Here is a 26,978-nt window from a genome sequence, read left to right as displayed (position 1 = left end):
GTGATGAATACAAATGTAGTCTTTCTTTTTTTCCTAAAGGACAGCGTTCCATGTTCAGATTGCTTGTTTTATGAAACAGACAAAGGTACAGTAAATGTCATTATTATGACGTCAACCCCTTGTGATTTTTACTTATGAATGACTAAACTGGGACTCAAGTTACATTTATTGTTTCCAATCTGCAGATAAGTTGCATTTTGCTTGCACATAATGATGGCATAGAACTGCAAACACTTTGTGCTTATGAGTTTACATAATGCAGGAGAAAAAATGGTGTACAAAATCTTTGCAGGCTACTGTACCATTGTTCTAAAAAAAAAAAAAAAAAAAAAAAAAAGGGACGATCTGTCTGTGCTCCGGATCAGATCCAAGCTCTCATCATGAGTAAGTCTTGTAGCAGCCCCCTGCTTCTCTGTACATGAGGGTATCTGCTGTTGTACAACAGTTACATGGAGGACTTTTTCCTCCCACACGCATGCACACATTCCTCTCACACAAGTGGAAAGGAAGGTCACTCATATTTCCCTCACAGAAAGCTGGCACACTTGTGTTTATATTTCAGTCTCTACACCACCTTCACCATAGCAACTCCTTGTCTTATTCTGTCATACTGTGTGGGTGTTTTTTCTGCCATTGCTGTTGTTTGTAATGCACAGAAATAATCACACTGGGCTAGATGTAAATGAGGCAGCTGAGAAACTTGAAGAAATCACAACTATGTCAGTTTTCTTAATTTGTAGAGATGCACTGATTACATTTCTCTTGCCATTTCAGATTGTTAACCTGGTGTGACCTGACACTACTGATTTTTAAACAATGCTGATTTTCTGTCTTTAAAGCAATAGTATTATTGACAGGCTAAGATGTCTGGCCAGTCTGCGTACCAAAACCAGACTATAACGTGCTTATAAATTAAAGACTTCCAAACTTGTGGACTGAAATTTTGAGCTAAAAACATGGATGAGTTTGTAGCACCAATTCCGTTGATTGGATGAAAATAATTGATATGACAGATTTTATTGATGAAGTTAGCCGGTTTAGCCTTCACTGGGTTGTGATTCAAAGTATCTACGGATGAATTAGGGTGAGGAAATAGAACCAGCCAGTGGAAAGAAAGTCAACAGTGAACAAGTCTGTACCTGGAAAAAGGTGGAGAAGTGGAATTCAACAATCAGCCATTCAGAAATTTAAACATTTCCCCACATGTGAAACTCTTACTCTTATTTTTTATCACACTTTGCTTAATTTGGAGAACAGTTATTGTTGTCTTTAAGATGATTATCCTAATCCAACACTTGATGGCCGTAGGTAATTATCACTCTGTTTTACTCCCAAGAGTCATTACACACACCTGAACCTTACAGCTGCTAGAAAACGGCATTCTCAGCACAAGTGCTCGAAAGAAAACAATTTAAAAGTGCACAGTGTAAAGAAAAATTCCGGAAACCTCAAATTATGTCAGTGATCATTAAACATGTTGATACTTGTTGGTGCAAATTAGTAAAAATGACAAGCAACATCCTGAGAAGAAAAATCCTTGAGAAATTTTTTTTATATGCTGACTGCTTAGAGTGTCAATAAGTAGATACATTTGTTATCTATTTCATCACACTGTGGGAAAAACCTTCCTATGACTCTTACAGCCCTTGTTTCAGCTTTGACTGGCTTTTGACCTTAAATCTCCTCTGCTGAGAAGTATGTGTGACGTGAACACAGGCACACGCTTCCTGAACTTGGTACATTCACTTATTGCTCCTCCTCTGCAACTGGCTTTACTGAAAGCAATCCATAACACTTGTGAATCCAATGCATGCAAACACGCCATGTAAATATTGTTCTTTTCTTTGTTAGATATTAAAGATTAATATTGCAAAATAAAGCTATGGCTGCCACTAATACTGAATCAGATGAATTCTTATGGTATGTCAGGGATGCATTTAAACAACTATGTGTCTAATAAAGCCAATGTTCATGTTTATATATGTTTTTATAGTCACAATTCCAAATTGCTGTCAGGTTAAAATGTGCATTACAGGAGTGAACGGGTGGGAAACCAGAGTTGCATCAGGTTTGTCTTGATCAGGAAGTGCAAGCTCATTGTTTCTTTGGCTCCCGCATGGTGCCGCACACTTTAGGTGCATTAGGTGCAGCGTCTCCAGATTTAATTTCACTGCATCCTCTCTGCTGAGTTTCAGTATTTTGGACCTATAATAGTCTCTGATTCAGCCGGGCTGTGTGTCATTGTGCTAAACTGGTCAGGTATCATTGCTGGGGAGTTTTGTTTCACTCCTACATTCCTGTTCGTTTGTTTAACACACATAGCAGCAGTCTTAGTGTTTCCATCAGAGGTATGTTTTTGCCTTTTAAGATACTGATCATTCAAACACCTATTTCCTTGCATTAAAAGCTTTCCACTTGAAAACCACAGAAGTGAAGCTGCATTTGTCACTGAAGTTAGTGTGTTACTGCTGTTGATCAACAAAACTATGTCACCACATCAAGATATACGCTTCTATTTTTTTCTGTTCTTATTTTAAAGGCTGCAGGCCACAATCCCTTACTGCAGCTGCCAATCAGCAAATCTGCGAAATGTCATCATGCTTAGTATCTTAAGCAATCTGTATTAACTGCGTCATATAGCTCAAGGCACAGCTTTGTGTCCTATCCCAAAAAAAAGTGCCATCGTGGCAGCTGGTAAAGAGATATCAGGCTTCTCAAGCTTTCTGTATCAGCAAAACAGGCTTCTTTGCAGTAAAGATTCTGTCCACAACATTTCTAATAGGAAGTTAAAACTGAAGTATCACTTTTTCTGGGTATTATTATGGCTTGAAACAATGTCTTCAAGATAAAAAATGTGTTGTTTAGCTTTCCAAACCTTGAAGTCTAACTGGTGACTTTTGTGTTTTCTAAAACTTCAGCTCTGCCTACGACCGGGACAACAAGATCCGTGTGGCCATTAAGAAGATCAGCCCCTTTGAGCACCAGACGTACTGCCAACGCACCCTGAGAGAGATTAAAATCCTGCTGCGCTTCAAACATGAGAACATCATCGGTATCAACGATATCATCCGCACACCGACCATCGACCAGATGAAGGATGTGTATCCTTAAACACACCTGTGACACATTTATGATTTAGAGAATGTCATCATATATTCATGTTTGGGGCGGCAGTAGCTCAGTCTGTAGGGACCTGGGTTGGGAACCGGAGGGGTTGCTAGTTCAAGTCCTGTTGCGGACCAAATCTGGAAATTGCTCTGGTAGCTGGAAAGGTGCCAGTTCACTGCCTGAGCACTGCTGATGTGCCCTTGAGCAAGGCACAGGAGCGCTCGCTGTGGGCAGCCCCCTCACTCTGACATATTTTAATTTTAATTAATGCATGACCATAGGATCCTGTTTGTGCTTTTTTTCTGTTTCAGCCTATATCTGTGCAGCATGTCTCAATAACAGAGTGTATAATTAAAGTTCCCCTCGTGGGATTAATAAAGTATACCTTATATTTATTGTTTACCTATCAGGATTTTGCTTTATGGCCTTCAGGTTACTAATCGTTTTGCTTTTGACGGTTTGCCACTGAGTTTTAATTGCTAATAGATTGTATAGACAGTGTAAATTGCTTCTTTGGGCTACCAGTGATTGGTCTCACATAGAAATTGTGGTTCAGTCTTGTTTCTCAGTTGTATTTTTATTACATAATAACCACCTGTCACCATTTATTTGGCAGAGACGCTCTTCACTGTAGCCCCGCAGCAACTATAGCAAACTTGTCGAGTCTGTAGAAACTGTCACTGTTTATTTTTATTATAAAAAGTTTCTTTAATCTAGCACCATGCAGATATATTGTCCAGGATCTCATGGAGACAGACCTGTACAAGCTTCTGAAGACTCAACACCTGAGCAATGACCACATCTGCTACTTCCTCTACCAGATCCTCAGAGGACTGAAGTACATCCACTCTGCCAACGTCCTGCACCGCGACCTTAAGCCCTCCAACCTTCTGCTCAACACCACCTGTGATCTCAAGGTAGTTTCTTAATGAGGCACTCAAACTATTCAAATTGATAATTAGTCACTGTGCTGTGTGTGGTTCCTGTGCAGGGAGGGGGGGGCATTGTTCATCTATCTTGATGAATCCAACTATTAACTGCCATTTAGCAAACAGATATAGCTTAAGATGCTGCTGTTGTTACACTGAAGCATCACTTGTTGGATATAGATGTGTGCAGATGTGCCACAGTCTATGTATTTTCCTGCAATGTTGTCCAGTCTTTCTAACTGTTTTAAGTCTCCTTTAAGTTTCCATTTCCCCAAAGAAACATGCAGCTTATTGTGATCTGATATCCTCTGTTGTTGTCTTTTATTTTTTTCTCCAGATCTGTGACTTTGGTTTGGCTCGTGTGGCTGATCCTGACCACGATCACACTGGTTTCCTAACAGAGTATGTTGCCACTCGGTGGTACCGAGCACCTGAGATCATGCTGAACTCCAAGGTGAAGGCTGATGTGATACTCGAGCATTTTAACATACAGCCTCCAGAATTCAATACATCTGGGCCGATATCTCTGGAGTGCTGTTTTTTTACCTTATAGTAGCTCTTTCTTTTATTTAACTTCAGGTTACATTACAACTAAAACTCTAACATTAATCTTCCTTCCTTCTGAATCTTGAAGGCAATCTTATTTAGTCACACTGTTAGAGACAGACACAGGGAGGGGCACAAAGACAAAATGATGACTACAGTATAAAAAACGTAGGAAATATTTACTGATGGACTTTGTCTTACAAAGCAATTCATATAGCATGAATGAAAACAGTAATAAGATTAGTCACAGAAGTTAGTGTGTAATTCTTCTATCTGTATTCCTCTCTCAGGGCTACACCAAGTCCATAGACATCTGGTCAGTGGGTTGTATCCTGGCTGAGATGTTGTCCAACAGGCCAATCTTTCCAGGAAAGCACTACTTGGATCAGCTTAACCACATTTTGGGTAATAACTTAAGAATGCACTGTTTTATTGGAGTGGTGTGGTGCTGTAGTCTTGTGATTTTTTTAAATCTAGTTAATAGTGAAATTCTTCTTATTCGATATTGTAAAATGAATTTCATTGAAGCTGCAGTTAATAATTGAGTAACGATAGTCGAGCGCATCAGTTGCTTTATGTTGTCCTCTCAGTTGAGGCAAATGTGAGTCTGTTAAAAAACTGTAAAACAGGTTTTGTCTGCCTAAAATATTAGACATCTGTAGTCTTGAACCACATGTCAACCTCCTATCAGTAACATCAGCTTCATTTTATGCTAGACCACATGTTGCTTCTCCCAGCCGTCGTTTTGTTAGCCAGAAAACAATCAAGAAAACTTTCATTCTTAGATGAAGAATTGAAACGGAGGCATGAACAGTGCACTCTAGTCTCTAATCGGCATTGTTAATCCTCTTTCTAATCTTCTTTTCTCCCTTCAGGGATCCTGGGATCTCCTTGTCAGGAGGATCTTAACTGCATCATCAACATTAAGGCCAGGAACTATCTTTTGTCACTGCCCGCACGCTGCAAAGTGCCTTGGAACCGCCTTTTCCCCAACGCAGATCCCAAAGGTCAGGACCAGGACATCTCCTCATCCACTGGTCTTTGAATATCTAGAATATGATTCATTTAGAGAAGTTGTATCGCAGATAAGAGTTCTGGCTGCTGAAGGATTTCCTGAGAGGATTCCCGGACATTTGGATTATGCAGAGATAATCCACTTTATTGTCAATACAACAGTCAAACTTAACAGAGCAGTGTTCAGGGTTGTTAAACTGTTGACCGATCAATTTGTAGTCACTGCAGCTCTTGTGGTGGGATTCTAAGCACCCTCCTGGTAATAGCTCACGCTGAAAGAAACAACTGGAAACACAGAATATGTTGGAGACACTCCTCAGCAAATCTTTTCCAGTGGAGAAACCAGTGACTACGAGCAAAATATTAGAGCATTATTAATCCAAATGATGATCAAATGTAGGAAAAGCAGGAGTCAGGATAAGGCCTAGAAGTAAGCGGATTTGTGGGTGCTTCCGTTTTTAACTTAAATGTTGTATCATTTCATCCTTACTGACTGACATCCAGCTGATTTTTGACCCAAAATGAATGTCACTACTGCTTGTATTGAAATGTCCACTGTAAACCCCTTCATGCTGTCTGATGGTGGGCTATTGTGAGCCGCTGATGGGAGGAAGACCTCTATTTACTGGTCATTTGTTAACAGTGTCTGAATTTTAGAACCAAATTCTCACTGTGTGATTCCTGACTTTGAACCATGTCTTTAAAGCACCAATCAGAAAGCAACATAAAGAATAAAGGGCAGGGACGACAATCCATGGGAAAGAAAACAGACAAGGATCCAACTTATATTGACAGTTCTGACTCAATCAAGCTTGGATTAGACCCATTTTACACAGTAGGGCAGTACACCTTTCTTGTCCACATTGTATAGGGAACGTTTAAGATAGATATAAAACGTTGTTATATTAGAGGGTTAAGGAGTTTGGAGGGTTAGGAGGTGCAACTTTAATCTGCAAGCTGGGTGTGACAGTGCCCACCAGTGGAAAAGAAAGCTTACTGTGAACATTGTAGATTTGTAAAAAAGTCTCCACCATGTTTAACATGCTCATCCTTGCTGCAGCTCTGGACCTGTTGGACAAGATGTTGACCTTTAACCCTCACAAGAGGATCGAGGTGGAGGAGGCCCTGGCGCATCCCTACCTGGAGCAATATTACGACCCCACAGATGAGGTGAGACATTCCACCTGGGCTGTTAAGATGTCACACATAAGTATTTTCTAATCAAGATAGCATCTTTTATGTTCCCGAGTTCCTTACATTTAATTGTCTCTGTGGGATCAACTCCAAAAGGGTCCACTATACATTTCCAACTATATGTCCTCTCTACTCTTTGGTGTAGCCTGTTGCTGAGGCCCCCTTCAAGTTTGACATGGAGCTGGATGACCTACCCAAAGAGACACTGAAGGGGTTCATCTTTGATGAAACTGCACGTTTCCAGCCCGGCTTTAGGTCCTAACGTCTCACACAGGTGAGTCCACATCTCAGAGAGAGAAGCAGACTGTAGCCTGGAAGAAGAAAAAAAAAAGTCACACAGTTCCAATGTTCATAACTACAAATTACATAACAATGTTAGCATCAGCTGCATCGAAGTCTCGAAACTTTTAAATGTCAAAGAGATCAGGGTGATCCTCAACGCTGTCCCACCTCCACCACTTTAAACACACAGTAGCATTGAGTGTTCATCAGGAAAACTACTTGAAGCTTTAAAACATGGAGTGAGTGGTGTTCCAGCCTTATAAAAACTTCTGATTCAGTCCAGCTAAATTTAACAATTCACCACATAAGAGCTGAAGTAAAGAACCCGGAGCACATGGAATATAGATTGGAATTTGACTTTAGTAGAGTGTGAAGAAGAGGCTCTTCATGAGGACAAAAGTACTCTAAAAGCCATCCATCTAAAATTGTCCTTTAAAGGAAAACAGTGAATAAAATGTCTAAAAGTCTGACAGTGGTGCTTGGATTTGTTTTGAAGGTTTAGTTCATGCTCTGGAGGATGAACTGACATTATGAACAAACATTAATGTAACCAAATGTTTCCTTTAATTACTCCTAACATTTAAAGGAATAATAACACATAGAAAATGGATCTGAGAACAGGCGTATAGAACCTTTCTAAACATCCTTCATATGCTGACTCACCCGAAACATCCTACCGGTATCTTTTTTCCAGAATGAACAGATATTTTTAGTTCTTTGTGGATCCCTCAGTACCTTCTTGTCATGTCTATTCATGGTGTTATGTGTAAGTGACTCTTGGCAGGTTTTAGACTACATTTTATTCAGGAGTCTTATATATAATATGGCTTAAAAATATATATTTTTTACACCCAATCTCAGCACAGATCTTAGCTGGTACGACCTAATGCTGGTATTATATCTGCACCCAAAATGTCCCTTCAATTTTCAAAGCTGGTTAATGTTCTTTAAAGGCACAGCACGTCGATTCCATTTTGTACGTCAATCAATACAAAAAGAAGACATCATAAGAATTCTCTGTGTCCCATAAACATAGGTTTAGTCCATCTTTAATTAATTTAGATATTTGAATATACATTGTTATAAAATATTACATATTGTACATTTAGGTGTTGTCAATTGAAGTGAATGTGTCACAGCGCTCATTAAGTGGAGTGGGATGTTCTGTAAAGGGAGCTGTTGGTTCATCCAAACACTTCAGGCTCTGTTGCAGATGTTCCTGTTTTAATGTGACTTCTTGAAATCTGACAAACGGAAACGGAAACCTTCAAAACGTTTACATGGCAAGTTATTTTTGCTGTTGTTGAATGCAAGATCATGTCACCACACAGACACCTTAATATAATAATTTAAAATAGAAAAAACCTTGTTTGCTGGAGCATTAAACAATCAATACATGGAAGTAACTGATGCCATAAAAGGCCAGGAAAGAAAGGAGCAATAGGAGACAATGTCATCATTTCTTGAACTAATGACACTCCTTAGATGTGGTGTCCTTCCCCTCCTGTTCTTTGCAAACCACCAGCTGCTCCCTGTCAGGCCTGTTGTTGTAATAATAACTGTCAGTGATACATTTTATAGCCTAAAATCCACTTTGTGCCAGCCTATGTAATTACTGTTTCCTTTCTGCAGCATTTGATCTATAACAAGAGTCCACTGAAAAAAAACAGAGTGTGAATTCTCCTAAATTAGAGCGACTCTGCCATTTCTGTAAAGCTTTCAAATGTATTTTCACTCTTTTAAATCACATTTCACTACTGTTCATTTCTGTAAATGTATCTTTAAATCGACGAACAAGTAGTCGTTTGCAGCTCAATAAGGTTGTAGCCAATGAAATCCATGTGCTAGTGGTGAAGAAATTGGATCTGCGAGTGTTTTCTGAAGTTGCAGTGCATTAAGCTCTGAAGGCCCCTTGACATACAACAAAATAAATACTTAGTATGTCAATTCAATAAATGACTAAAAACCAAAGTACATCTGTGACCGCTCATCACCTGGTCACTGCTTCTCCTTTTCAGATGATTCTGTGGACTGGCTTCTGCGTTGCCACTGCTCCTCCCTGCCTCCACACTGTTGCTGTGATGGGTTTTTTCTTCTTCTTTTTCTCCCCCCCCCCCCCCCCCCCCCCCCTCCCTGTTGTCCACATCACCTGGATTCCTTGGGTCTCACTCGTCAAGTCCACTTTGCTCAGGAATGGCATCAGGAATCAATCAATCGATCATCCTCTGTATCTCTTTCTTTTTCTTTTTCTCTCTCTCTCTCTCTCTCTCTCTCTGAGGTGAAGGGGTAGGGGAGAGGAAGGAAGGGGGGGTATTCACATCACAGCTTAAAGTTTGGGGGTGGGGTGATTTTGTGTTTCAAGCCAAGATAAACAAGTTGCGTGTGTGCGTGTGTGTGCGTGTGTCTCAAAGGCGTTTGGCTCTGGCTATTCCTATTCTAGACCTTCTCTGTCTGGTTGAATGGCAGTGATAGATTAGCTGTTGTGTTTTCAGTGCCGCTGTTGTTGTTATAACTCTGCCTACATTGCACAAACAACAGAAGATTACTTATGAGAATCATCCATCATTAAATTAAAAGGTCTTTCAGATTTTCTAACCTCTGTCGCACTGTTACAAGGGATACCTTGGTCTCGATCTTTATTCTCTCTTTAGAAAAAAAATCCCATATTGATTTATGCAATGAAATCACATTATCAGCCAGATACTTTCGAGGCCACAAGCTGTCACTTGGTGTGGATGAGGAGCTATAGTTTAACCAAGACCTTGTACTTTAATTCTTGACACATACAAAAGCCCAAATGCAAATATATACATATGAATATAAAAAAAATCATTATAAATATATATATACACAGCCCAAAGAGTCTTAACATATAATGAAGGCAGGAGTGAAGATAGAAGGTGAGACAAATAAGTTTCTAACCTTTCTTTTCTCTGTATTATAAACGTAAAAAACGCCCGTTTTCATTTCTTGCCGGCTTCAGTAAGATGTCAGTTTGTGTATAAATGCGTATAATTGAAAGGTTTCCCTATCAGTGTCTGCCTTAGCCATAAGAAACTAAAAGGAAAAGTCTGTTTATCTCATACAAGTCTGTATGTACAGTCAAATATGTTCTTTAAAGGTTCAATTAACTGTGTCAGGACAAGAACTCAGTGATCAGATTGGATCCTGTGTGTCCGGAGAAAAATGTTGCCAGGCCTCCTTCTTTGTCCTGTTTCATGGTTTCTCTTTCTTCTGTCTCTGTTAATCTCTCGCCTTGTTTAAAAAAAACAAAAAAAACTGTGCCCTTTGCATGACTGTTAAAAGCTCGGTATACAAAGACGACCATGTTAAAGTGCCACACGCGCCAGGCCGCCCAGGCTCTTTGTGTTCCACCTTTTGTGGTATATCACGTTAACTAATCACATGGTGCTTTTTGTTATCTTTCTTTAGCTTCAGCACTCATCCTTCCGTTTCCATCCAAGCTCCATCTGCATGCTGAAGTCATCATGTGGTTGCAAATAGGAGAATAACTATAAACTGTTTGTATTTATTACAATTGCAAAACATAGAAATGTGTTTTTTCCCAACCTGAGAAAGAGTTAAAAATAATACTCAAAAGGTATCACATCATGTTTTCTGTTTAATCCATAGGCCATATCATTGGGTGAGCCAGACAGCTGCAGTAGAGTTTATGTAAAGCAGAGCTTAAGTTAAAACCTATTTTGAATCCTTTTCAGTAACTACTAAATGAAGACTGTTGAATTTACACATTTTCTTTTTAAAGACGAGGATTTATGACTTTCAAGATTCTATATGTTGTAACAGAGAAGCCAGAAGCCCTGAGCTTCATCAAACAACTTGATCTTAGTATCACTGCAGCATCCAACAGCTGTCTTTTCATGTTGAACACAACAGGGCCTCAAATAGACATCGTTCACCTAGGCTAGCATCATCATTGACTAATGCTTGGCTGATAGAATTATGGAACAAAAAACAGTATTATTAAGACATTAAAGCATCTTTAAGTACAATACTGTCAACATTTATTTAAATCAATTGTTTTTAAAATCTGTCTGCTGGCACTTCAAATTGAAATTTTAATGACAAATTGGAACAACTATCGACTGCTTAGGTTGATTTACATTCTTCCCAAAAAACCTCAACAGTTGTTTTGTGGGAAAGAAAATGCCCAAGCTGTAAGCTCAAGATCTTTATGTTTCTGTCAGATGTTATTTACCTTAAATTCAACTTTTTGTTCTCCTTGAAACATATGTTTCTCTGAGGGCCAAGATGCTCTGTCAGATTCAATCACAGTGGACAGAGCCAAAGAACCAGTTAAACGTCATGTTGTGTTTTTTTTTTTTTACTTCTGATTAATGTCGACTCAGACCGAGTAGGGGCTATCAGAGCGCACTAAAGCTCTGCTGTTACACTCTCAAGCCATAATGGGTCAGTCTGTAAGTCTGCTGCACCTCTGACCACGCCCACCCAGTGATGTCACCATGTACTGACACACCCATGAGTTACACATCTACATCACTGCAGCCAAGTGAGACTTTAAACCACTGAAAGTTAGCAAGTTGGGATTTAAGGACGTTACATGTACCTAACTTAAGAAAAGCTAACCTGATGACAAAAAAGAATCATTTTTCTGTAAATCCTTATCATTCCCAGCTGGTTTCCTCGTGAGAGACATGTAATTTGGTACTAATTGTAAGTAATTCAGAGTCTATGTTTAACAGGGCTACAACAAATAATAATTTCTGTCTTTCTTGTTCATTACAAATGTCCAGATCGCTCACAAGATCGCTCTTTTTTTTAAATCCCATCCCCAGTTTAAAACCAGAGTTATCTGTGATTTTAAACACAGGAACTCCTCATACGACAAGCTGTAACCAGCAAATGTTTAGTATTTTTCCCCAGATAAAAGACAGAATCTGTAATGGTTCATTTATATTCAATCATCTAATCAATTTCTGAAGTAATTTTTTCTCCTTTTTGTTTTATTGATCCACTTCGATTAAATCATTCTAAATAAGAGTTGTGACAGCATTCTACAGAACAAATCACAGTTGGCAATATGAACATGAACATTCAAGAACCCAGAATCTGTCAGCATAGAAGAAAATTCAAGTTTAAGATCATACATTTCAGTATAAATTAAATTAAGACAAATCACTAAAAATCAACTCACTTTACACAGTAGATAACATTTTTTTAAAAACTGTCTAAATCTTCACTTTCTGTTTGATTAGTGAGAAATGAAACACTGTTTTTAATGAAACCTTTTTCAATGAAATGAAATATTTGGATCAAATCGACCTGTTTCAGTCAGTTACGTTAAACTCGCATTATGATGATGATGATGACATTTGAAAACAGACCAAACCTCCATAGAAGAAATAACCTTTTTTACACTCATAGATCTCCTCCTCGTCTCTGTATCCTCCCGTCTGTCACACACATACACGATGATTAAATGCACTTGCTTCTACAGTAGTTGGGATGGGCGTTGTAATCCGAGGTGCCTGCCGGGACTTGACTTACCTGTAGATAGACTTTGGGGGGGGGGGGGTTAGTTTTAACATTTAGGGCACTAAAAACCTTACTGGGATTAGTTGTATAAAAAAAAAAGCTTCTGCTGAGTTCTTTGTGCAACCTGTCTGTTTGTGCCTTTTTTGATAGTCTTGATATCCAAGATTTTGATGTGCAGCTTTTGTTTAGTCGGGAATCCGTTGTAATTGCAGTATACGCTCTTTGAAAATGAACACAATCAAGTCTGTGGGTTTGGGCGGGATCATGGCCGGGTATATCCTTATCTTTCAGTTATTGTAAATTTTAAAGAGATTTGTTGCCACAGCTGTGTGATTTGTGACTGTATTGAAAAGATGAAAAGCAAACATTTATATTTTTTGCGTTACCCTTTTTTCCTTGAACCTTTTTTTTTTTCTTTTTTGGATGTTTTTGTGCAGATATTTTTATTGTAAAATGAATGTTATGTTTCTATCAGACACTAATCTTGTTTGAGTTGTCTCCAGTGGAACTCCTTCACTCTGTATGTTTTGATCAGTATAAACCTTTAATTGTGTAGTTAAACATTTCTGAAAGAGATAAAAAAAATTTAAAAAAATAAGATCCTTGGTTGTATTTGAAAGGTTCCTGTTTGACCTGCCATAGAAACTGTTTGAAATGATCGGTCAGTTTATTTTTTGCTGTCGTTTGAAGGATTTGACCAGAACAAGGCATTTCTTTGCTATTATCAAAGACTGACTGCCACTAGAGAAATCTTTTTTTTTTTTTTATGCTTATCTTTTCTTTTTTCTGTTTTGCAACTCTGTCATGTCATTTAAATAGACGTTCATTAAAGACATCGTACCTTCATTAACATCTCTGAGGTCTCTTTGTTGGAGACGCATTTCAACTGGCATGTTCACAACAGTAAGCATTAGAGACGACTTCTATACCTGCTGTCTGCATCAATCCTTGCAGTACATACAAGAGTGCAAAATAAAAGTTTCAAGGAGCGACACAGTATACAAATAAATGTGTTTAATGAAATGAGTGAAAATTCTTAATAAAAATGCTGTATTACTCCAAAAAACCTGACGTGTGCCCTTTTTTGTCTATCACTTTGTTTTCATTCTCAGCATTTAAGGGAATGGTCTTACACTTCAGGAAAAGGACTTATTGGCTTCATTGTGAGGAATTACAAAGTGCATTCTAGATATGGATCTAGAGAAAGCAGCCTTTAGATTAGCTTATTTAGCATCTTAGCATGTCATGTCCAAAAGAGAAAACATTCTGAATCTTATCTCTTCAGCTCACTTAACAACATCTCGGGTTTGGCTAAAACAACATTGCTTTATCTTAGTATGTGGACATGTGCTGGACTACTTCTAGGTCAGGACCTCTGTTGCAATAGTTCTGAAACGTGTCTGTGTTAGGAAAGTTTTTGCACAACAAACTTGAACGTTTATTCCTGCTGCCATATTACTGATCTTTTTTTTTTCCACTAATGGTACAATTGTTTTCCATCAAAGTAAACTCAAATTGCCAAAGTAAAAGTACTAATACTTCACGATCTCCTACGATCTCAGAAGAAAATAAAACATTGGAAAATAATAATTGATGCACTTGTGTACCACACTGAAAAGTTGTAGCTGTTCCACGATAGGCTGATTTCATTGCTGGTTCACATGAACCACCCAAAGGGGAAGAACTATATTTTTATGTTCATAATATTACATCATTGGCTTGTTCAAAATTGTTGGTAATTTCAGTATGAAAGCAATTAAATTATAAATAAGTGTAGTTTTGTAAATGTAATATTGTTTGATTACAGCACTTCAGTAAATGAGCTTATTACTGTGCACTAACAAAGTTTGTAATGCTTCCTTCTGAGATAAGTTCTCACTGTCATCACATGACGTAAACTCCCATTATTACGCTTCCTTTTAAAGGTATTGAAATCCAAGGACAAGGCAATGCTGTGTAACGGTATCACAATTACTTTTTTTTAAATCAAGCTGTGAAAATGATGAATGTGTCTGTAAGGAGTTGAACATTAAATGCTGAAGTCTCATTTTTTACAGATGACGTCACACACACACAAAAAAAAAAAAAACTACAAGTCCTGATTTTCCTCAGATGGATATTTACAGTCTATAGAAGGAGCAATCCCACTCATACTGTGTTGTAGGGGCGCAGTGCCACTGTGTCCTTTTGGGGGCGCTGTCGTCCTTGCTAATAAAATGTACTGCAGTGTGTCCTTGATCCGCTCAGCAGCCTGATTCATAAATTAGTGCCATTCACGTTTAGCTGACAAGCTTTAACAAGGTCACAGCTGAATGTTTAGTTTTTTATTTTATTTTGTATTGCTCTGCTATACAGACAAACAGGCGAAATACAAATGTATAGCCAAGTAAATAAAAAAAAAAGAATGATAGTAGTACAAGTTGATTTAAAAAAAAATAAAATTAAAAAAAGTAATACCTTTTTATGAAATTGTTTCCAACCTACTAGTGGATGAAATGCATCATTTTTGCTATTAGTTCAATATAAGTGACTAAACTACATTAAAAACAACCGTACACGACACCAATCAACTACATAGATTTCGGGGGTCGTTTGTTTACCTGCTAGTCTTGACCACGTGCTTGCAATGCGGCCACGCATGCGCCCAACGGCGGATTGACTTTTGGCACGCGTCTTGTGTCGGTGGCGCGCACAGCTAAAAACAAGCTCCAGCCTCAAGAGCGCGCTGCGAAGTCTACAGCCTTTCGTTGATTGGCTGTGAAACTTGGCCCCGCCCTTCGTTGCAGCGGATTGGCCAGACGGGGATTCTTCTGCCCACTTATTGGACGCTATTTGTAGAACTGGCTGTGTAGCTAGGCTACTGTTGCCTTCAGGTACACCTGGCGAAATCAAGGGGAAAAAATACGAAGGCTTACGCTTTTTTTTTTTTTTTTTGTTATGGTCAGAATAAAAGCAGCTGGACGTCTTCATGCACACTCTGTGTTTATACTATACGTGGTTTTAAGAGCTAAGCGATTAGTAAAGACTTATAATAAAATAAAAGGCTAAAAGTGGTATTTAACATAATTGTAACAAGTCCCAGCAGCTGCTGTTGGTGTCGAGAGTTTATAGGCTGGACCTACTGTTACAAGCTTCATAAACAAGTAGACTGGTTTTTACTAGTCTATGGTTCCACCTCAGTTTTACTTCACAATTTCTGTAAGGCTTCTTAGAGTTCTAATGTTTGTGGTTTAGGCTACACAGACCTTCAGCCTAGGCCTATTTGTTTTTTGTTTTTCCTGTAGGCTCGATTGTTTCTGATTATTGGCATCCATGCTTCTTAAGGATTCGTGTTTCAGCTGGTCGCCAAACGATGTTTTCATGTGATATGATGAACAGTTCACATGTGTCACAAGTTGTTTTCTTGTGCGCAAAATTCAGAAACCTTTCATTTCCAGCAGCACGTAAATGCAGCAGCAGTATTAGATAAAACATTGTTGTTGTTGTTGTTGTTTTTTTTTTCTGCACTTAAAGTTTGAGTTTCATCCTAAAACCAGCACACACACATTGAGTCCTGATGAAAGTGCACACCCTGTGTTCCACATCAGAGAGTTTTCTGTGACAGATAATGCTTGTCGGATGTGTTTGTGCATTATTCAAAGCGCGCTGCGCATCACAGAGCTAATTAGGATTTCAGTATAAATAAGGCCGCAGACGGGACAGCTCGGCCTGTCCTGCCGCTGATGTCGGAGAGCTGAAGGTATACTTAGAGGTTAAAACGCTTCAAAATCTCCAAGCTGCTCCATCATGCAAACACTCTGACCCACCTCACGGATGGGACCCTTCTCAAACCAGACCTACGGAGGAATCCCGCAGATTTCAAGCTGTACGCAGTCTTTCGCCAATGAAGACACAGCGAGAAGATTTGATGTTTTAGGATACTTTTTAATGGCACTCGGCCCCAGCTAGACAGAGTGCTGCTACCTTTATGGGACGAAGGTGAAGGTGTCTTTAATTTATATAGTTTGAGCTGACATCCAGACTCCAGCAACTCCAGCGGGCTCCTCTCCGGGTTGTTTTGGGTTTTCCGATGGAGGGACTGCGAAGGGTTTCTGGGGTAAGTGCAAGAAACCAGTGACCTGCTGGAGGACACGCGTGTTCATTTTAGTTCAACCACAGAGCAGCTGTAACTGCTTTATTAACACCTAAAAGACGTGTGTGCGGTTTGTTGCTGCTTGTTTCAGACATTGTATTGTGCTGTTTTGTGATGCACCAAGGGATTTGTAGTTTCTCTACCCTATATTTATAAATTCATCAAGAGGATTAGGCTACTTGTGTTCTGGGTTGCACGCAAAGCCTGTAAGACTGTAAAACGCATGAAAAACAGTTTAACATAGTAAGGACTCGTGATATTTGTGAGCTCATTTGGAAGTTTCCTGTGCCTCCGTGTTGGCGGGTTTGTGTAGATCTACGATACCACTCTTTTGAATTAATTGTTAGATTTAGGCGTCTCCTTTCTTTGATCAGACACCTTTTTTTTGTTTTGCCATTTGATCTCCGTGTTCAACATGCACTATTCCATGCAGCCCCATTCATCCGATCGCTTGCGCTATCACTGTTATGATCAGCGTCATCGGGTGCACGGCTGCAGATCTCGGTCAGTGTTTTGAAGAGGGAGGGCTTATGATGCCACGTGAACAAGCGACAAAAACACAGCGAAAAAAGATGGATTTCATAACCTGCACTGAGGGAAGCTGCAGTGTGCAATGTTGTGTTTAACACGCATCCTACAGCGAAGTATCTCTTTTCACGGTTTCAATGTCATGCAATATGTTCGTGCTTGCGCTTTCAAAAACTAGTGTGTCGATGAGAGGAAATATGAAAAAAGAAAAGAGTCCAAACATTGTTTTTGTTGTAGTCTTTAAGCTGGGTGGAAGCTATAGGTCTGATCGCCTACATCCATTTTATTTTGAAAGGTTTTTATAATAGCCTACATAATTGCCATAATTCATTATTACATATCAGGCATGGATGTGTTCAATGTCAACATGTCAGTGTGTGAAAGACTGACACATAAACAGTGCAGCAGCAGGAGGAGGAGGTGGGGTGGGCATACTGCTTTTTTGTTTTGTTTTTTATTCTATTAAATTCTTTATTTTTTTAAATAGAAGAATGTCTGACACACCAAAGCTAAAAAAAAACAGCTTACTCGAAGAGAGATCTATTGATCCGTTTCTAAAATTACCTAATAGGGCCAGGCTTGTTTTGGCTAAGAACCTCGGAGAGCTGTGTGGCTGCAGGTTTTCAGGGAAACAAATCTTTTGTGGTTTCTTATATTGACATCTCCTTGTTTTTCTCAACCCAGCCTATAGGCCTACTGTATTCCTACTGCAGATTGTATAGCTTTGTTTAATAACCTTTATAAACATGTCGGGATCCTGTGCATAAACTGATTTGATTAATATCTCAAACATGCAGTTCAAAGACTGATAATCTTCAAATAGAAAACAGAATCATTACACTGAATTGGATTGTGTGATAAATGTGAAGAAAACGACCGGGTATCAAACTTGAAATTGTCTTTGTTTACGATCAAGAATCCAGGGGTCGAACTCAAGCATGACAAACATAAACTATTATTTTTCACAAGAGAAAGAAAAGGAGTCAGATTCATATTCTCAGCTTGTATTTATTTACACATCCGGGTGTCTGCGCGTTCCCTCTTTCCTCCTCAGGCGCGTTCACGCCGCATGGGAAATAATATCTCCCGCAATAACTAAACAATAACTGTCAGACATGTAGGCCTATTGTTGAGAAACCAAATATGTTATTTTCTTTTTTTACTTTTAATAAATGATTCTTGACTTGGTCTTTCTGGCGTGCAGATACTTTAAATGTGATGCACCACTTCAAGGTTTAATGCAGACTAAACATAAAGGAAAAGAAATTGCCTGGGCCTACTTATGTCAGAAATAAAAAAAATAAAAAATTGACTTTTACCTCAAATTTCTTCAAGTCTTATGTTTTACTTTCCAAAGTCAACAACCTGCAGCCTGTGTCAAATCATGTAAGGAATAAACGCAACTGATCTTTTATTAATTTAAAGGTCACAAAAGAAGCACTTTTAAACAACAACAACAACAACAACAACAACAACTGTATAATGCACAACAATAGGCCTATAATAACAACTGAATCCTGAAGTTGGAGTTAAAGGAAACATTCACAGAACCTACTTTAGTTTGGGATTATAGTTGACATTAAGGTAGGGAAACTGAAATAGAGGAACAAATATATTGTACAGAGAAGTATCCTTAAAAAAAACCTGATAAATTTGAATCATCTTATATACACTATACAAATTTATCATGAGTAGGCTAAATAAAAAAATAAATAAAAAAACATTTATTCCAAAAATAATCAGATACAATAACTTCAATTAATGGAATAGAACTAGTTAATCAGAAAATAGATGCATTAAAAAGAAATATAGAAATACGTATATTTTATTTCCACCTGAATACTATATTCTTAACCTGGTTTCCATCTTTCCCACGGGAGCCTGAAGGCAGCGCTGTCACCCGTTGGCCAGCCCGCCTGTCAATCTCAGGTCCATCTCCCTCCCACGTGGTGACGTTTCCGTACCAAAGTAACGAAGCCAGTCCATTATGCACACAAAAGACACAACAAAAGCCCGTGTTGGGAAAAATGAGATCCGTCAGCACCCAAAAGATACAACAATAAGTTCCCATCTGGCAGCATCACCCATGGACCAGAGCCTGGGACGACGACAATCATTTATTTAACTCCAAAAAAAAAAAAGATCTTCAGAAAGCAGTTTTCAACCAGGCTGCCTTTCGCTCAGATCTGATCCAGGTGGTGAGTACAGCAGCAGGGCAATGTTTACATCCAAATTAAAGGGGAAAAAAAAAAAAATCCTAGAAAAGCAGTAAACGTGTTTCTGGTGTCGTGCTGGATTCAAAGGCTGCATCAGGCTCGGAGATAAAAACAAAGAGTTTAAAGAACAGCGACACTGTTGCTCTTGAGCTGGCGTCGTGCTCTTTGTTGGAGGTATACTCATTTGGAAGAGAGGATGGATGAAGAAAAACCGGAATTACTGAGTTTGCGAATGCTTGTCATGTGAAGATGAACTTGTTTAGAATAAGAAAAATAGCATGAAAACGCATGTTGTGTTGTAAAAGTGTTGCTTTTTTTTGGCTAGATTCGGTGGAGTCCTTTGTCTGGACACTTCTTCCTGTTAGTGGAGACGCACAGTGTGCTGCCTCTTTTTGTTTTGCTCAGTTTGAACATCAGCTGTTCCTGTTGTGTTTACCTGTCGACTAAACTCATGTCGCCTTTATATTGAGTGTTTGCTTTGTTTATCTTCGACATATCATAATGTTAAGCAAAATTTAAACTGTTGCCAGGTGCGGAAGAAGACTGAAACAAAGGAGGCATGAACTTCAGAGCCAGACATTAACTTTTGAACATTATAGACATCTGTCTTACTTTTTTTTTTTTTAAAAGTCTAATAGTTGGCAACTAAAATGCACCAAAAGTGCTAAAAAAAATCTAACAAAACTGACCCAAAATAAAACCATGTGCTGTCACATGCCTGGAGTCTATAACTTGTCTTCAAAAGGGGAATCAAAGCAAAGAAACAATACAAGAGTTCCAGAAATGTGGCAACTTGTCTTATTAGGCTTTTATAAGGACAAAAGCAAGGTTTCTGCGTCATATCAGTCCCTCAATGCGTGTGTTGGGGGGGGGGGGGGTGCAAATAACAGCATGCATTGTCTGTGCGTGAATGACAATCTTGTCTAAATGGATGCACTACTCAAAGCTGATACCACCAATGTTGATGATGCTGAAGTGTGACACTTTAGACAGCTCTCTGTGTGTGTGTGTGTTTACCTTTCCCCTGTGCACGTGTGGCGGAGGTTAAACTTGGCTAATTCAGAGAGGGGATTTTCTCCTTTTCATAGAGGGATTAAGCCTTGGGCACCTGTGCAGATTATACAGTATGTATGTAAATATGGCTTGTCTGGGGCCACTGGGTCGAGCTGCCTGTTGTCACCTCTGCACCTTCCAAGCTGTGTAAGAGTGTGTGTGTGTGTGTGTGTTTATACCTATTGTGTGTGTTTGCAGAGCAGTCATGCTGAACGTCACGGCTGCTTCCTGTTGAGTCGCGGAAGCTCCTTTGTTTTCTCGTCTGGCTGCTGGCTGCTGTCTCGGCGCTGCTCTTCCTGTTGCAGCACATTGAGCACGACTGGAAACTTCTGGAGCTGCTGAAGCTCAATCTCTTTGTGTTTTCACACTCAGGGATGCAGCATTGCCTATTGTTGTCATTTTGTGACAAGGTGCGATCTGTTGTGAAGGTTTGTTGTTGGTAACAGTGGCTGTTGAGCCGGTGGGCTGATCTATACAATGTAGTATTAAGACAAAGACTTCGTTTCACACAACAGGTAGTTGTTTTTTTTTTTTCTCATTTCAGCGCCCAGATTGTCAGCCAAAAGATGTAAATAAAGACTGCCTTTTAAAGTGTCGATCATTTGTTCGAAGAGATTAAAACTAGTTTAAAATACACATCAGGTTGCAAAATATGGATTTCAGAAAGTGTAATTTGTTGACAACCATATGAATACATTATAGACCAAGCTGAAGTGGAGCTCTAAAGAAGAACTGCTTTTCTTTTTTATCCCTTGATTACTATTGTAAGTTTCTGATTGGTCTTTACTTGGGGGGGGGGGGGGGAGATGGCAATGTGTTCAGTTAATAAAAAGAAGACAACTGTGGTGCATAGGATAAATTGCACCACCTATAGGCTGTTTGATTGTTCTCAACAACAAAAGAAACAAGACGTCATAGTCCCACATACACTGCTTGAGTGACAGATCCATAGCAACTGCGCAGCCCTTTCACTACTGGAGAAAGTCATGATTACTTTGAATGTAAGTAAAGGTATCGTAATAAACTAATTCAAACAAACAAATGATGAGGTCTACTTGAATCTTTACATCAGTTGTAACTGGTGTGTGAGGCTACAGATCCAACTTAAAGAGGTAGCATTAGCTTGTTAATATGCTAATACTTCTTTAAAGTAAAAGAAAAAAATTGAATTATGTTGCTATAACTGACTTGGGAGTTTTTAATACCTAAATGTTAGCTGTATTGTAATTCAGTTTCACAAAAATAAAACAACTTGCCTACAATTACAAACATTTTGTTCATTATATTTGACTAAATGAGAGGCGACAGGTAGTTTGTTAAGTTTCATTATATATTCCTGCCTCATTCTTAACTTTATGAACATTATTAAGTCTAAAAAAAACTAATTTATGCCACGCTAGATTGTTATGCTCCAGTGGCTTCCTGTTTACTTTGAGTATTGATCTTGACTGGGCAGTTCTGCACTTGTTTCCTAGCAACCAGTGTAAGCATTAGCCTATCAAAGTCTTGAATTGTTTGAAACTAGCTTGAAGTTGTGAATGGACTGTGAATTCAAACTCGCTGACTTTGTGGACGACTGGTGCGACACAGTGCTGCTCGCAAAAGCCAATTAAGGTAAAAGCCCAAAATGTAATCTGTAATAGGCTAATGTACCTTATGAATCAAACGTAAACTGGAATGGCCCCTGCTCTGTTTCACATGACATATCAATACAGAGCTTAAGTTTACTCAGCTAAAGACAAAGTCAGACAGAGGAAGCTGCTAGCTGCTGAAAAAGGTGTAGCATTTGGCTAAACAGAGAGATTCTATCTTTCAGGCGTTGGTTGAGACCAAAACAGAGATGACAGGAAGTGTTAAAACAGGACGAAAAATGGCATCATTTTGAAATGTGTTTAAAAACTATGCTAATGTTACAGTGAGTTGACTTAATGATACGCAGCCTTTTTGCTAACACGACACTGTTACAGCTTTATAGGACCATAATATGTCAGGTTTTGTATTTGTAGCTTGTACGTCTGCCCCTAAAGTAAACAGAAAAATCACTTACTGCAACTTCTTCCATCAATATGTCAAACTTTATTTGTACAGCAGCAACATTACTGTAAAAACATTTATATCTACAGAAAATCAACAGGCCATGCAGATAACTATGAATCTAGAAGTAAAAGATGAAATGGTCAGAAAAAGGCAAATTTGAAAAATTATTTTATTTTAAAGATAGACTATACAAAAAGACAGTTAAATATGTAAAATGTGTTAAAAGTAATCTACTTAGTTACTTCACATGACTGCAAAACAGGTCAACTGTAACTTGAGCTTATTGTGTTTAAATCCCGCCTGATTAAACTAAATATAAGCTAAGTGCTTAACACATCAATACAGTGAAGATCAATTAACACGATCTAACACAATATAACTGAAACAAACCACGGACAAATAAACTAGTTAAAGGACAGCAAACCTCTGAAACCTCAAACCCCAGAGTCCACTTAAAGCAGCCAAACAGCCATTGTCTCTGAACCCAGAGAGCAACAGGAACAACAGCAGTGTGAAATATTTCCTTTGACAGCTGAGCCTTTTAGTTCTCCCTCGCTGTAAACCACGAACACAAACAAAATGATTAATGATCATAAATCAGTGGATGACATGCATATAAGTAGAGGGCCTTGGGTGGCATGGAGACAGCATCAATTTAAAGTGAAGCAGAGAGTGGTGGATTTTTTTAAATATAGAAATACGGTATCATAAATAAAAATAGTCTGATTGATGATGTTGTCTCCAGGTGTGATTTTTAAATAGATAGAATTTCTTTTTTTTTGTATGCCTTAAAGTTATACTTTGTAAACTGGAAAAACACAAAGTTGCACAAAAGGTCCAGCTGAATTTCTGCGCTTGTGTTTCACCTGCTCCTGTTTTTGTCAATCTGAACCCCTTTTTTAAAAAGGTTGCACCCTCATATTGTCTTGGCTGCATTGTCTCATCGTCTATTCTAGTCTGGCCTGTATATGAACTGAGCTGGTGTGCATTTGCTGCTGTGCAGCTGAATCTCCAGCAGACCTGAAACATTTATCCCAGCCTGTTTAGAGATATTTGTGTCTCTTCATGTGATAATCATCTCTAAATAGCTTTTAGTTTGATTTTCACTTTGGATTAAACTGATTATTAAGAACTAGAATTTTTTTTTTTTGGGTTGGGGGATATTTTAAGTTTTGTTTTTCATTGTTTGTACTTCAAAGCAGCTAGAAGCATGAGCAGTCAGATGATCAGCAAAGATTGTAAACAAACCCTGAGGTTAGCAAAAAAAAGAAATTCTCACACGGTCTCCTGCTTTCACTTACACCTACAGTACTTTGTGGTTGATAACAGTTTTCCTGCAATGAAATGACAGGTTTGTCAACATATCAGGTGCTTTCACTTTTATGTTTCACAGTCAAACAACGAAGGTTTTATTATTTGACTATGACTTTGTCTTTGCAATGCAACCATATTCACGATGTCTTTTCATCCTAATCGATCAAATGTATCCAAGTTGCAAAAAATGCTAGTATATGCATATTTTTGTTCTACTCTCACAAAAATTATCAACACATATGTAACTACTGATGATGACGTTTCCTCATTATATTGACTGACAAATGTTAAGGGTTTAAGTACTCATATTTATCAATGGTTTAAAGTTATATTTATTTATGGTAAATAAACTCGATAGCAAAATATTAATAAAAAAATATTTAACACAGAAATAATTGTCCTGTAATTCCAAGTAAAACTCAAACTTTATAATACAACAACTGTTCTTCAGTGGTTTTGGGTTTCCTGAAACATTTCAGGATTTCCTGGACAGAAAAAAGAAGATTAAATTTCAATATTCTCCACCTGCATCCATCAGTTCAGTGGAACAAAACAAACACACGCTTGTTTCTGTTGAAACTATGGAAATTAAAGCAATGAGATAAGTTATGTGGTTTAACATAAGCAATGTTTTGTTTGGCATGTCATAATTATAAGTTACATCAGCACTCTGCCATGTTGGTATGGTCAACAACATGCCATTGTTATCACATAATAGATCACTGTAATCAAATGATTGCTAACGACATGTGTTTATATTGGAGATGCAATCTAGATCATGAGTTCAGAAAGTGAATGTGTCTCTCACCACACCTCTTCCCTTTCCCTTTCTGCCCCCGCAGGTTTGAATTTCTCCTGTGGTGTCTGTGTGGAGCGTGCCACACACCCACTCCACAACAACGACGGCTTTTGCTTGCATCTTCCAGTGTTTCTTCTGTCAGCAAGTCCAGCAGAGCTGCAACTCTTCCAGTGCCAGCCCTGACACCTGCGAAGAGCCCTGCCCAACTGACATGGTGAAGATGACCAAGTCGAAGACTTTCCAGGCTTACCTGCCCTCCTGCCACCGCACCTACAGCTGCATCCACTGCCGGGCACATCTGGCCAACCACGACGAGCTCATCTCAAAGGTATGACAGCTGCCCGTGAGTTCACATCCAGTATATCCTGTCCTTCACATATGACACCCTGCAGCGTTTCACGTGTCATTCAACATGTCTCTTTTTATTTATTTACAGTTCATATAAAAAGACTACAGGGACTTTATAGATGTGTCATAAATCTCCCAGTAGCCACATTTGGTGACATCATGAAGGTCAGCAGGAGATATATATTGTGTGTGTGTGTGTGTGTGTGTGTGTGTGTGTGTGTGTGTGTGTGTGTGTGTGTGTGTGTGTGTGTGTGTGTGTGTGTGTGTGTGTGTGTGTGTGTGTGTGTGTGTGTGTGTGTGTGTGTGTGTGTGTGTGTGTGTGTGTGTGTGTGTGTGTGTGTGTGTGTGTGTGTAAAAGATACTTGAAATATATTCATGAACTGTGAGTATAGACCCGATAAGCAATGGTGATCATAGAATATGATTGAATTTCACACTATGGACTCAAATCAATCTGTCCTCACACTGCCAACCTCTACACAGTTATTAGATAAAAGTCATGGGGATAAATTTGCCTTTCTACAAACTTTGTAAACCTCTTGTCATCCAGGCTGGTTAGATAGTCTAGCTATGTTTCCATGGCCCCACGTTTCCATTCATGATAATCTCTAAATAGTTCACATTTAGCAGATATATCAAAGACCGGTTGTATGTACATTTACTACAGCTTTGTCACAATCATTTAAATTCTCTTCAGAATTAACATTAGAAATTAGTTAGAAATTAAACGTTTTTTAAGCTGAAGAACAGCATTAAGAAGGTCTATCTCGCTTTGTACTTCTGCAACGTGAAACCTCATCCATCTCTTCCAGTGTTAGTGAACACTAAACCTTGGGAAGAGACAATGACATTTAACTAACTTGCATTTAGACCGAAGGCTTGCTAACTTTAATGTGAACATGTATACACCCTATGAGTGTTACCAGAATGAGAATGAATATCTAGATAAGCTTGACTTCATTCATTCTTTGATTCAACATCATACGACTAGTGTTTATGTCATTGGTGATATGAATGCACATATCTCAGACAGGAAATCAATATTTGCCAATCATCTGGGTCAGTTTTGTCAGAATAATCCATAATTTTGTCAAGCAACATGCTTTTTTTTTTTTGCCTGCTGACAGTTTAACTTTAATATAAGTGAGGCCTGGCACACTGCATCATGACTGGACCACTGTATTGGCTGATGCACGAGCCTCATCAAGTTGTATGAATATTCTTTATGCTGCAACAGTGTAATATACTGTACTTCATATACCTCAAGATCATGAAGTATTACTACTATTTGCAATGTCAATTAATGTTGAATGTCTAACTGTACTTACCAGAAATCTAAATAACGCCAAAGCAGAAAAACTTGACTGGTCTGCTCTTAACACAGGAGGAAATCCTGGACTTTTATGTTCACGCTGACAAACCCTTCAGTAAAATTCCTCTAGCAAGAGATGCTGTTACAGTATGTATAGTGATGTTAATTGTTGCAGTGTTGAGCGTATGTATGTATAGAAAGCTATTTGTATGTGGAAAGTCAGCTCTGCTACAAGCATAAACTGAAGACACATAACATAAGGCCTGGGTGGAGTGAGTATGTAGCTGGGTGTCATACTAAAGCCTGGTTGGCATTTATATCATGGGTAGTAGCAGGTAGACCCAGACAAGGGCCAGTGCCCAAGAAGCTTACTAATGCAAGTATGCCACCCGCTTTATTTGTAAAAGCAGGTTAAGAGGGTGGATTCTTCGGCCAAGAAACTGTTACATAACAATGTCTCTGGTTTCTGGAAGGAAGTAAGAGTTCAGTGTTTACCATTATATTAGGGGGGCCCAGACTTGTGTATATATATGCACTAAAGGGAATTGTAAACAGGTACAGATGTCAGTTCTTATGAGTTTTAGTGATGCATCCAAATCGTTTTATCGAGTGAATTATAAAATGACCAAAAGAGGACTGCCAAAGATAT

General features: G+C 38.7%; 2 protein-coding genes across 2 annotated transcripts in view; both read left to right on the top strand.

Annotated features, from left to right (window-relative positions):
* Positions 1-13,656, top strand: part of mapk1 (mitogen-activated protein kinase 1) — a 29,590-nt gene extending 15,934 nt beyond the window's left edge. The window contains exons 2-9 of the mRNA XM_020640738.3: positions 2,919-3,101; positions 3,836-4,025; positions 4,375-4,491; positions 4,874-4,988; positions 5,459-5,590; positions 6,658-6,767; positions 6,937-7,065; positions 9,092-13,656. Coding sequence (XP_020496394.1) covers positions 2,919-3,101; positions 3,836-4,025; positions 4,375-4,491; positions 4,874-4,988; positions 5,459-5,590; positions 6,658-6,767; positions 6,937-7,053 — 964 coding nt within the window. The 3' untranslated portion in view covers positions 7,054-7,065; positions 9,092-13,656. The remainder of the gene's footprint in view (positions 1-2,918; positions 3,102-3,835; positions 4,026-4,374; positions 4,492-4,873; positions 4,989-5,458; positions 5,591-6,657; positions 6,768-6,936; positions 7,066-9,091) is intronic.
* Positions 13,657-19,210: 5,554 nt separating this feature from the next.
* ypel1 (yippee-like 1) overlaps positions 19,211-26,978 on the top strand; it is a 31,783-nt gene continuing 24,015 nt past the window's right edge. The window contains exons 1-2 of the mRNA XM_020640764.3: positions 19,211-19,448; positions 24,713-24,997. Coding sequence (XP_020496420.1) covers positions 24,881-24,997 — 117 coding nt within the window. The 5' untranslated portion in view covers positions 19,211-19,448; positions 24,713-24,880. The remainder of the gene's footprint in view (positions 19,449-24,712; positions 24,998-26,978) is intronic.

Source organism: Labrus bergylta, chromosome 2 (genome assembly GCF_963930695.1).
Source record: "Labrus bergylta chromosome 2, fLabBer1.1, whole genome shotgun sequence".
NCBI classification, from domain to species: Eukaryota; Metazoa; Chordata; class Actinopteri; order Labriformes; family Labridae; genus Labrus; species Labrus bergylta.
The sequence above is the reverse complement of the archived record's forward strand: the minus strand, read 5'-3'. Positions and strand labels throughout refer to the sequence as shown.